Source organism: Pezoporus occidentalis, unplaced genomic scaffold (assembly GCF_034315485.1).
Source record: "Pezoporus occidentalis ecotype Australia unplaced genomic scaffold, CSIRO_AGI_Poc_V1 ctg3, whole genome shotgun sequence".
Lineage (NCBI taxonomy): Eukaryota > Metazoa > Chordata > Aves > Psittaciformes > Psittacidae > Pezoporus > Pezoporus occidentalis.
Window position 1 is genome coordinate 7,643,621 of NW_026914940.1, and position 12,632 is coordinate 7,656,252.

Consider the following 12,632-nt stretch of genomic DNA (forward strand, 5'->3'; position numbering starts at 1 on the left):
TACTAGAACTTGGCTAATAATAACAAAGCTAAACAACAAATAAACCCAGCTAGGGTCAAACTCACCAGCAACCTTATTACTTTGACGTGAAAGACGCACACAAAGGTAGAATCTTTCCCATTAGATTTCAGTTGTATAGCACACACAGTGCAAACACACCACTTAAATCCAGAAGGTGACCTGTCCAAAAGGACAGATAACATTTTATTCAGTGTGATTTTCATTTTTTATCTGAGCATGCATTTGCAAAATCAAACCCATAGTAATAAGGTACTTCCTCTGTAAACACACCCGACTGAAAAAGTGAAGGTTCGAATTCTTGATCAAAAGCAATCATGTCCTTTTCACTTGGTTGACCATTTATCTGTTGACCTACCATAACTGACTTTGTGCTGTGTTTGCATCACTTGTGAGATCTTTTAAGTTATATTGGCCACAACCACTCTTTCATACAGCTGAATCATACTGGTGTTCCTTTGTCTTATACTCTTCAACAACATCTGTGGTCCCTAGGACCATAACTCCCTCCCTGAGAAGCAGTAACAGCACCTCAACCTCAGCAATAGCTTTTCCTGTGCTGAGCACCAAGAGAAAGAAAGCCTGACATCCCTCCCAACCACCTTTGTGTCCAGGGTTTGGGTTCAGATCTGCATTATGTCCCAGCCTGACTTCCTAAGCATCTTAGACATTAGAACCAGAAATAAACAAGGTCATTTAACTTCCCACTTGGGGTGCGTTTGGATGTTAATCACAACATAACGTGTTACCTGAGACACTTGGATTCCAAGTTGTACAATCCTGAGCCTGCAAACCTACAGCAGGATAAAAAAGAAGGTTAACACTGATGTCAAAGTTTGCCTGTCTTACGTACTGTTCTTCGTAAGTTTGACTGTTAAGGAGTCAGGTTTGTGTGATCCTGAACGTTCAGAAGCAAATTTAATAATTGATTTGAGGATCAAGTCATACCTGTCTTACTTCCTCTTGGAATTAGAAAGGTCTCTAAGAATTCTCACACTTAATGCTTCAGTTTGCTTAACAAAGGCATACTTTTTGTTACTATTAACTTGGGGAGGTGGGAAGCAAAATAATAATACTTACAAAATATTTTTATTAAAAATATTCCAAATTTCCCTCACTTTTTAAACCTGCTCTTAGAATAAAAGATTTATATAGAGTATAACTGAGGCTTTCAGTCAGTTGCTGAGGGGAGTTGCTCCAGCACAGCAGATCTTCATGTACAGGGGCTTCCTGAGGCTGGGAAATGCTGCAGAATTGAAGCAGTCAGCCTACATGGGAGATGCTGGAAAGGCCTGGGCATTGCAACTACTTACAAGAAGAAGCCTAAGGAGCAGTAGTGACCAGGAGTACTAGCAACAGAGCATCTGTGCATCAGGGTGTGCAGGAAGGGCATGCTCACCCTGCCAACTCGAAAGGTGAGTTCAGTTTGTAGTCATCACCTCCCAGAATGAGTTCAGCTGTGGTATCCACCCTGCAAACAGCTTTTTGACGTGAGTGTCATATGTGTGTCATGCAAGCTACAGAAGGTCCCAATTTCCTCAAAATAGAAATAAAGAATTGTTCTTCCCCCTTCTCTCAGGGTGCACTATTAAAATAAATAATAAGTATTTCAGTAAATGGGCGCTCCCAGAAGAAGTGAGTAACAAACATCAGTGTAATACTCAGCCCCATTAGATGGCACCACTGTTTGAAGAAAGCTCCCTGTGGGTGAACTGCATGCAGATTTTCACACACGCTGACAACTTTCTTCCTTCAAACTGATAATACAAAGTCAATATGCTTTCTAACCAGGAAGGCAGATCTGAAAAGCACAGCTTATCTTTTTGAAGCTTATTTGCTACTAGAAAATTATGTTTGTATTGTTCCTTTCTCAAATTTTGGTGGCCTTAGCAATGTACTAAACTACTAAATGTGTTAAACTACTAAAAAAACTAAAAGTAGTTTAACAATGCTGCAATGCTATAAACATTTGCAAGGACAAAAAAATGAGGCCTATTTTAAATGCTAAAAAATGTCAGTGACATTTTATTTGTGAGCAATAAAAATTAACTGACACCTTAGAAAAGATTGATTTTAAATTTGGGTTTTATTGCTTAAATATATATTGCACAGTGTGTTCTTACATTGACTGAAACTGGATCATGACATACAGTACAGAATATATGACCATCAGAACAACAGACAAATTAGCCCTACTCTTGATTTTGGATAATCAATTAATTTCATCTTTTAAAATCAACATGGATTTAAATTTACTTTAAAATGACCCACTACCATAATCTATAATTTTTCAAAATGACATAATGGGAAGAAGAATCCAAAGCAAAAGCTGGAACACATTGGAACAGCTGGATTTATAACCACTGTGACAGTACTCAGTATGTTGCAGATAACACAGGGCCCGTATGCACATGGAGCTTTTAAGTTCTGCAACTTGCCTCAAGAACATAAAAGAGACCCGTTAAAAAAAGCAGCTTTATACTGTACAACAGCATTCTTAATTCATTTGGTTTCATTCACTGACTACACATAACAACAGCTACCAAACCAATACATTTTACAGTCACTCCCTTCTCCCAGCTGTCTACAAAGGCCAGAGCGAACCAATTCTCAACTTACAGACTCCCTGAATTTCCAGAAAGGAAGAAATTAATTATCCTGTGAACACACAGGGTGTTGCAAGCTCTTCATTCCCTGCACAATACCTGCACAACACCTGCATTTCCCAAACCAACCTCATTTGAACATTGAAAACGTGGAACCTTATCATTAGCACAAATGAAAAATACTTCATAAACAGAAAATGAAATGCTGAATCTAGTTATTTTCACATGCAGCATTCATGCAACAGAATTCAATCACAGAAACAATCCTGTATTTACAGCACAGTCTCCATACTGCAAGAGTGCAAACAGAAGTACATTCTTTATTTCTTAGACTCCGTATTTCATTTTTGTACAAAAGTGCAGTGTTATTCTTAGAAAATGACAGAGTGGACAAGTGGTTAACATTGTATCCCTAGATTTACTATTTAAAAAATTACACTCTTTATATAGGCCACAAAACTATAACGTCTTACCTTAAAAACCCCCCAAAAAGTGAAAACTAAAAGCTAGAGTCCTATTTATGTGTAGACTGTGGTCTGATCAGGCTGAAACGCTGCAGCAGTAAAAATCACAACGGAATGCTGTAGATAAGGGGCTGTTTCGTCATCCACTAACAGCTGTGATTGCACTGTTAAACTGAAAAGAAGGTCTCAATTACCTTTTGAGTTTTGTGAATGCTTTCTGAAAGTCTCAGCATGTTATCTCATAGGTTTAAGTAGCTGATATTTCTCTGATATTATGTCACTTCAGGCTTTTGAAAGCAGCCCAGTGGAATACTGTACTACAGTTATAAAAACCTTAAAATCCTTTTTACAGTGGGTTTGCAAATGCTCAGCCAGCACAACAGCTGACAGAGAACCATTCAGAATCATGGATTAATTTAGGGTGGGACTTGTGAAGGTCAACTAAACCAAGCTCCTGCTCAAAGCAGGATGAACTGAAGTTAGTTGACTTTGTTTGTGCCCTGATCGCTGTTTATCTAACCTGCTAACTAAGTGCCTTACATTGATTATAGATATTTGAGAACTTTCACTGATGTTTGTGCTGCTTCAGTCAGATTCAGACAGATTAAGGGACTTCAAATTTACTATTCATGTCATCAATGAACATTGTTTTTTCTTTTTGCCTACAGAATTTGGAGAGGCATAAGGACAGCCTTGAAAATTATCCAAAATTCAGTGATCTCCTATATTCTAATATATATTTACTATATATATTCCTTTCTTTACATTTGAATAGTATACTCAGATACATAAACCTATGAAAGTTACCATATTTTCTTTATTTCTAGAAACGTTTGAGAAATGGAACAAAAACGAACACAGAAATGCATCTCTAAAAATGCTTTTGCTTGAAAATATGCAATAAATTCCTCATCTTTAAACTGTTTCATCCGGTTTTCTTTCAATTTCTAAAATATCATTACAAAGCTGTAATAAACTACAGAGAATAGAATACCTCGTAGAATATATTTGCAATTTCTGTATTTATGATTTAAAATGCCCTCAGTTTATTTTTTGCTATACTAAATATATCTCTCCTGTATTTATACCAAAGCAGACAGTAAAATACTACTGCATTTTCAAAAGTACAGTCTGTAAACGATACACCTTAAGACATTAAAAGTATTGCACAGTTCAGTGCTTCAAGAGGAGACTTCTCATCTCTTATGCAAAGCAGTTAAAGTTTAACAAGAAATGCAGGACACACACTGGGCATACATATCTAAAATGTATTATTATGTGATGCATCAAAAAAAAATTACTTAATAAGTGTCCATTAATTCATTTACTGTACTTGAACACGTGTAAGGTATTGTTTTTTTTCCATATATTCCAAAACAAAGAAGTTGGCTACCTATGACAGCATGAACAAAGGGAGCTAAGGTTGTGCTCCACTGGTTACATTTAATAAGATGAAGCAAGCCAAAAGCATTCCTGTTAAGATATATAATTGAGGTGAAGAGGATTAAAAAACAACAACCAACCACCAACAACAAAAAAGCAAAAGGCTTTAACAGGTTTTTCAGTTACAGTGCCTGAAATTAAAGGAATTTACAGAAATACAAATTCCTAGAGTAACTGAAATATTCACCTGTATAGCAAGACAAGTTTTAAACCTGGCTTTTACATGTACTCAAACATGACAATGAAGGAACATGATATATGAAAAACCTAACTTCAAATATATTACAAAGGAAAACAAAACGAGACAGTCTCATAAGTTTGGCTAGAGTAACCCTTATATGGCTCATGTCCATCATTAGAGGAAATAAACAATAAAAGTTTGAAAACTCATCTTGTTCTTTCTATTGTATTCTACTCTAAATAATGTCCAGCAGACTTCAGAAGACACTTAATACACACAAAGGTCTGGAAACTTCATCTCGTAGACTGGAACAGACTGGTAATGAGCATGTCCAGCAGTAATGGTCATCGTTCCTGAGGGGCTGGGTGGAGGGCTGTGTGAGAAGCACAATCAATAATTTATAATTGTAGTAGTTGTTTTCTTTAAGTTTATAAACCAAAAGCTGAGAAACAAAAAGTAAATCGCACCATCCCCTCTCTACTCCCCAACCATCAGTGTTTTCTCCTATTCCTGAAATTCTAAGGAAATTATTATGCCTTGTTTTTTGGGGTTTTTTTTTTTGGTATTCTGGTCTAGATAATCAACTTCAGTGATGTTACAGAACTATAGAAATGCATTTGATTACTAAACGCATCCTGTTTATCCTGCATAATCGATGTGCAAAACACTATAATACTGTCATGTACTATTTTGGGTGTTCAATATCTGACTACTTTCTCAAGCATACCGCTATGGGAAAACGACATCATTCTTCAATACTACAGATATACATAGAAATATAAGTATACTGTGACATGGTTTCTGGATATTGTCCACTATATAAAAGATGGAAAATAATAAGAAAAATCAAAGTGACTGTTTTAGATGAAGTCTCCTCTTTCAGTGTACTGGTTCTGGCTGGGATGGGGTTTACTTTCTCCACAGACTGGGGCTCTGTTTTGGATTTGTGCTGGAAACAGTGTTGATATCATAGGGGTGTTTTAGTTACTGCTTAGCAGGGCTTACACAGAGCCAAGGCTTTTTCTGCTCCTCACACCATCCCACCAGCGAGTAGGCTGTAGGTGCACAAGTTGCTGGGAGAAGACACAGCTGGGACAGCTGACACCAACTAACTCAAGGGATATTCCACACCATATGGTGTCCTGCTCAGCAACAAGGAAGAAGTAGGAAGGGGGGGACGCTTGGAGTTATGGCATTTGTCTTCCCAAGTCACCATCATGCGTGATGAAGCCCTGCTTTCCTGGAGGTGGCTAAACACCTGCCTGCTGATGGCCAAGCTGCGACTGAATTTTTTATTTTGCTTTGCTGGTGCGTGGGGCTTTCGCTTTACCTATTAAACTGTTCTTATCTGAACTAATGGGCTCTCTCACTTTTATCGCTTCCACATCCCACTGAGAGGGAGTAAGCCAGTGGCTGTGTGGAGCAGAAATGCCTATAAGGGTTAAACCACAACATTCAGGCAGATAATACTTGCCTTAACTATTGCATATGTTTAAGAACACTGTGATATGACCACCTGAAAGTAGTCACAACTGCTTTATAAGTCATTTATCATCCATCACACTCTTCATGCGTAAAGTCTTACCGAATGGTGAGTTCCAGTATCTGTGCAAGTCTATCATGAAGCAAGTTTGCCTAGGAAAAGCATTAAAATTGAATTGTTAACTACTATACGTGGAACTGAGTTAAAATGAATGTGCCAGGTCATACTCAGTCAGTGTGTGCCACATCACCATATGGCAAATCTTCACCACATGGCAAATCTAAGGCAGCATTTCTTGTCTGAGTTTCTTTTCTCACTGCTGCAAGGCTTCTAAGCCCTGAAGAGGCTTAGTGAGCCTGTCTTGAAGTGCAAGGAATTACATAGCAAATTTTGCTATTACAACTAGCAGTTTAACAAACCTGAAACACTAATTATTCAAAATGTATACTGGGATAAAAAGTGCTCCAGTTGTCCCAGGATGAAATACAAACAAACGGGGAATCTAGATTTCAAAGATGGCAAGGAAAACATTAAGATGAAGAGGGTATGAGTTTTCCTTTCCAAAAGTTCTAGGAACACTCAAAAGCACGCTTTAAATAACTGGAATCTCCCAACATTGGTAACAGTGGAGACTATAACTAAAGACAAAGACTGAACTTTAGGAGTAACTGCAGCAGTGACATGGCAACATAAATCACCTTTTGCCAACCCATCCCCATTAATGCTTACACTGGTATCTTCAATGATGTACATTTGTCAGAAACTCACTTTGGTTTCACATTGTGCTGCAATTTCTTCAAATGGTGCTTTCTGGAACTTTTCAATCACAAGGCGCCTTTTTTCTTTTTCCTGTTCTTCAAGCCCATTGTTATCTTAAAATAATGAAATAAAAAATAAAGACATAAGTAATCTTTGCTTATCAAGTATACGTGATATAGGCCTTCAAATGCGCAATGCAGAAGCAAACAAGCACTGCATTTGAAGTGACGCAGCCATACTCAAGCAAGCTGTCATCTGCCGTTGCTTCTAAAGCAAAAATGCAGCTACAGCTTCAGAGTGCTGGTTTGAGGACCCCTGTCTGCCTCTTTCTTACTCTGTGCTTTAATTACTGGTACATCCAGCCTTCCTTTTGCTTTATTATTTGGACTCAAGACTGCGCTTGTCACTCAATGCACGCAAGTTCAGCCTCAGGAGAAAAGACAAGAGCATCCTCCCTCCCAGTACCATGCAGAATGGTGGGCAGAATTTTTCTACCAGAATTTGGGACAAGCAAGTTCAACCTCCATAGGCTGAGTAAACCTACAGGCAGCTGGAACCTTCCAGCATGTAATGAATTTAAGTACCTCAGTGATGGGGAAACAGACTGAATTCTTGTTTCAGTGTCTGTGTCTATTGCTTAAAATATCAATGCCTAATCCGTATCTTGATGGACTGGACAGTATTAATCCATAATTACTTATAGCAATATTAAACAAGGAAACTGGATAATTCTAAGTTCTGGTACCTGGGTCATTTGTCAGAAAACTACTCTTTTAAGAAAACAGTGTTTTTGAAGGCCGCAGTGTGTACCTTGCAATTTATTATCTGCACACATTGAATAATAATATGCAAAAGATATTTAAGTTGCTTATAAATAATCACTGAATGGAACTTGAAAATCTTATGTTATTTATAGCTTGATCTCCAAGGGCAAATTTAACGGATGACAGGCATTTCCAGATGCTTTTCATTCAGTCAACTTAGCTTCAGAAACTGAATTCACTAAAAATATCAAGATGTCATTTCAGAAACTTAGAAATAAATAACTGAAGTTTTAAATACATTTACCAGCTGATGAAAAACAAATGTAATGTTTTAATTATGTTATTCTGGCCACACCATTTTCTCTAGCAAATCCACAGTAATCTAGAACTATGCTGGATAAATACAATTGTATTAAATCTTACCAATTGCTTTCTTCAAAGCTTCAAAGGTGATTTCTTCAGTATTATCATTCTAAACAAAAAGAAAGAAAAGCCTTTAAAACTCATATATATAAGATAATAAAAAGTAAGGAATTTGATAAATACAGAAGTTTCTAATAGCTTTACTTGGAGTTTCTGTGAGAGATCACTACTGCAAATTCTTCAGCCACTACAACTAGCGAGGAAATTTTTATCAAATGAGATCAAGGAAAATTTTCCAAGTTCTAGGCAAGATGCTGTACGGCAACAATACTTTGGAAAAAGACCTGAATTTTGGCAGGAATATGCTGTGGCGTTTCCATATTGTTAAGCCTCAGTACTGGTTCTCAGACAGCTGTTGCAAATAACAGCAACTGCTTCCTGAGACTAGTTGTTACCAGCAGTGTGATCCTAAAATAACAGATAGTAGTGGAGGGTAGAGGGGAAAACAGTTATTGCTTTTTGCTTCATTTTGCAATAACTATATCTCATTTTTAACTAATGTTCAGCTTGACACCGACCACACACTCTGTTTCATGTCCCTAGCTAGTTTGTGCTTGAAGATGCTAACAGCAGGATTCATTTGCAGGTACAAACCCCTCAATTTCAACAGCTAATCTCCACCACAGTCAGCAGAAATCTGGTTAATAGAACTCAGCAGGACCTTGAAAAAGATCCAGTAGAAACAGAAACAGAAATAGAAATGTATTTTAAGAAATACTTCAAATGAAGTGTCAAAAGATGGAGAATAATTTTAATTATAATGCAGTCTTCCTAAGGGATAATTAGCATCAGCTCCTGTACCTTACATACAGACTTTTTGTTGCTGCCTTATCCTTCCCATGACTTTTAAAGCTCTGTGTGCTAAACTCTTCTGGAAGGGAAAAGGCAATACCGTAACATGCAATCTGCCTAGTCTTTACCTGCCACTCCCAAAGACAGCAGGTCTCCCACTAGTCATGTATCTGTCAGCCCCATGTTGATGAACATGCCCCTCAGAGACTTCAAATGACACAGGGATACAGATCCAGGAATTTATCTGATCCCTCAAAATGCAAAGAAAATGTTTTAGAATATTTACTTATAAAATATGAGTTGTTCAGCCTGTGGAGACTGTGGAGGGATTGCTACCCTGTATTCTGCAGTACTATCTGTAAGAACTACGGTGACAAAATATATTGCATTGTTATACAGCAAGATCAGCAGCAGTCTTTGACAACACATTTCTACACACAAAGGAGTTAAAAACATCAAAACCCCAAAGCATTTAACACTGCTAAAACAATGAAATATTAGACTTTCTGGGGAAACTTCATTTGCATTCCCTATAAAGATGCTGCTTTAAAACATCCTACGATTTTCACACCTTATCCTCTGTGTTGTTGCCAGGCAGAATATCCACTTGAATAGACACTGTGTCCACAATGCTCTTCCTCCTGGAGAGTCTGTCCTCATCTAGAAGAAAAACAATTTACCTCACTTCAAGTATAGAACTTGAAACATGATCAAACTTCTACACATCAGATGCAGATTTGTTTCTATATGCCTATTTAATCAAAGATCATCTATTTTACCATTTGGACTGCTGTGAAAAGCAAGCTGTTACTGCTCTAAATTATTAAATATGAAGGAAAATATCTGTTTTATTGCTTCTTCCCCCTTTCATCACAGATTTTGTCAACTTTCCCTTGAAAGCTCAGAATTTTTTAAACATAAGATTTTATTCCAATACATAATAAATAACATAGCACATGATAACATGTTTCTGCAGAGTCATTTACAAAAGCCTGAACTTATTTTTTTGTGAAATTGAAATATTAAGGTCTTAATCTGCAGGTACTCTAAAGCAGAAAAGGGCTTTTTGGAAGATGACTCAATGACAGAAGAAATAAAGACTTCTGAATGGAAAGGAACAACAACCCTTCCTTATTCTTGTTGCTACAAGCACCATATTCAGCAAGTCTAAAAAAAAAAAAATCTACTTGGTGAAAAAAATTCTATTTCTAACTTCCTACAAACATTTTAGCAAGTCCAGCTGGCCTAAAAAGTTGTCAGAATGTGACCAACTGTGCTGATAATAAAAGCAGCATAGTAATTTCATTACTGCATAAGCAGATTATGATCAAAGGATCCATCAGTTGACGGATTTTCCTTTTGTGACTGCATTCCTGAGACAATACAACAATAATATTTTCTCATGTTTGACATTTAATATATTATCATATTTAAAATTACCATCATATTTAAAATATTTTAAAAAACCTAAGTAAAAGTAAAGTAAGTAAAACCAGTAAAAGTAAGTTTACAGTTGTGTCATGAGGATCCTCTGACAAATGGAGACTCGAATGACTTTCACGTATAGCATTTACAAAACCTTGAATTGCAATGTCACGTTTTACATTTTAACCAAGACCAAGCCATTTGTGCCTGGCCATTATTATTTGCTCCACTGCACGCACATAGTTAGAAGGACCTGCAGGCACTTGATACTAAGACAAAGAGAATGACTGTAAAACTCCTGCACCACAAGGCAATTTATGCTGGTTCTTCTGCAACCTTTGCTTAAACCACTTTTAGTAAGTGCTTTTGCAGTGCAAGTATTGAGCACGAACAAGAATTCATTCCAGCAGAACTGAACATACTCAGCATTTAAAAATCAAGATATATCTTTCAGAAGCCATATAAATGAAAGCTATTTTAAGATCAAGAACCAGTAAAGAACAGGATCAGTGAAAACCACCTGAATTGTAGTTACCTTGGCCAGTTTCTCGGAGACCCTGAGCATTTGAAGTGGCATTTGGAAGGATTTGCTTAATATTTAATGCCTGATGGCTCACTGGGACACGAACAAATACATGTAGAGTCTGAGGAAAGCCCCTTAGCCCTCAGCAGTAAACACAAGACAAAACTACATCTTTGCTGCCATCTTGCTGCTTTCTCTGTAATTGACATTTGAGCACTGGAAGATACACATCTGCGACTTCTCTGGATGCCTCACTATACTTGCCTAATTAAAATGCCAATTTGTCTAATTTTAAGAAATAAAGTGTGTGAAAATTGTGAAAATGGCATTTTCTTCTGTTAAATGATATGAAGATCATCTCCACACGCATGAAGGAGCCTTGGGTCATGAGGGGGGTGATGGCGGAGCACTGATACATGCTGTCCCAGCCCCTGCAAGGTCTATGCCAGCATCTGTGGTCCCGTGGTCTAAGGTGGCACCCACTCCATGGGGCAATGGGAGCAGCAATCTGGGTTACTTTACTGACTGAGCAGTCACGGATATGGACACAGTGTGGGATGCAGGGAACAGCACCTTGGGATTGCACAAAGCTTAGTATGGGATGCTCAGGGGAGGAAGCAAGGGTCGGGAAAAGGAGGATTGAGATGATTTGAGGAGGAACAAGAAAGAAAAATGGATAAGGGGGTAAAGGCATCAGTCCCAAGCAAACTTCTTACAAAACAGTACACGTATCTGGCCATACCCTGAGCCTTTATCCTGAACAGTGAGTAGGATAAATCACCGTTCTATGAACAGCTGAGAGCTTCTTCCAACTTTCTACCAAGTTCTTGTCAATCAAAGAGGTAATCAGTACTATCATAAAAATGATACCTATAGCCCTAATACCTTCTCAGGAAAAGAAAATCGGAAGCTAGCATATTGCAGAGTTCCAAACACAGTAAACAGAAAGGCAAAACTTGCAGCAGCTCACATTGCTTCACATATATCGAGATTAAAAAAAAAAGCAGAAGGAAATGCTAAGTATACCAAGTACAACACAATTTCTGGGCTAAAGGTCTTAAGGCCTTCTAAAAGCATATTGGTTTTGACTGCGCACATCCTATACAGACACACTGCTACTAGCAGGACAGCAGGCTGGCCTACAACTTATTTTTACCTTTTGACTTGTATCTGTGTTTATGAAGCTTTCTGCCTGATGGAAATAGAGCTAAATTTAATATATATATATATATATATATGTATAGACAAAAAATTGTTAAATGTACATTTAAATTATCAGCTTCCCCCACCCTCAAATAAGGAAGAGAACATGGTACAGTACTTCACACTGGGATGTCTTAGAGCGTATTAAAAGAGCAACCAGTTACGTGCAAGCACAAACTACTCATGGTTAATAAAAAATTCTTCAAGCAATGTGAAGTTTCTCTTTCAGTGAATTGTTCAATTGGCTGCTGGAAATCCGTTAAAAGCCCAACCACACAATGTAACACACAGCCAGTCATTCACACACTGTCACAGAACGGTTTAGGTTGGAAAGGACTTTACGATCACCCAGTTCCAACCCCCTGCTTTAGGCAGGGACACCTTCAACCAAGACCAGGTTGCTCAAAGCCCTGTCCTGGGTAGCAAGAACTCTCGCAAACCTTCCCCAGGCACATTTCTATTTTCATGAGATACCTAATTTAGCATAGGTACCTAATGGAGGAAAACACAAGATTCTTAATTAAATCAACATGTGCTCATTGAGAATT

At 37.7% G+C, this 12,632-nt stretch overlaps 1 protein-coding gene across 5 annotated transcripts in view; it reads right to left on the bottom strand.

Moving 5' to 3' along the window:
- Positions 1–2,085: 2,085 nt before the first annotated feature.
- The window catches only part of EFR3A (EFR3 homolog A), a 75,447-nt gene continuing 64,900 nt past the window's right edge, over positions 2,086–12,632 (bottom strand). For 4 of the 5 annotated variants that reach the window (XM_062627008.1, XM_062627007.1, XM_062627005.1 and 1 more), the window contains 5 exons: positions 9,505–9,593; positions 8,142–8,190; positions 6,964–7,067; positions 6,298–6,347; positions 2,086–5,085 (listed from right to left, as the gene is read on the bottom strand). In XM_062627008.1, the coding sequence (XP_062482992.1) occupies positions 4,980–5,085; positions 6,298–6,347; positions 6,964–7,067; positions 8,142–8,190; positions 9,505–9,593 (398 nt within the window). In that variant the 3' untranslated portion in view covers positions 2,086–4,979. The remainder of the gene's footprint in view (positions 5,086–6,297; positions 6,348–6,963; positions 7,068–8,141; positions 8,191–9,504; positions 9,594–12,632) is intronic. The other variant, XM_062627006.1, reaches the window with a different exon arrangement.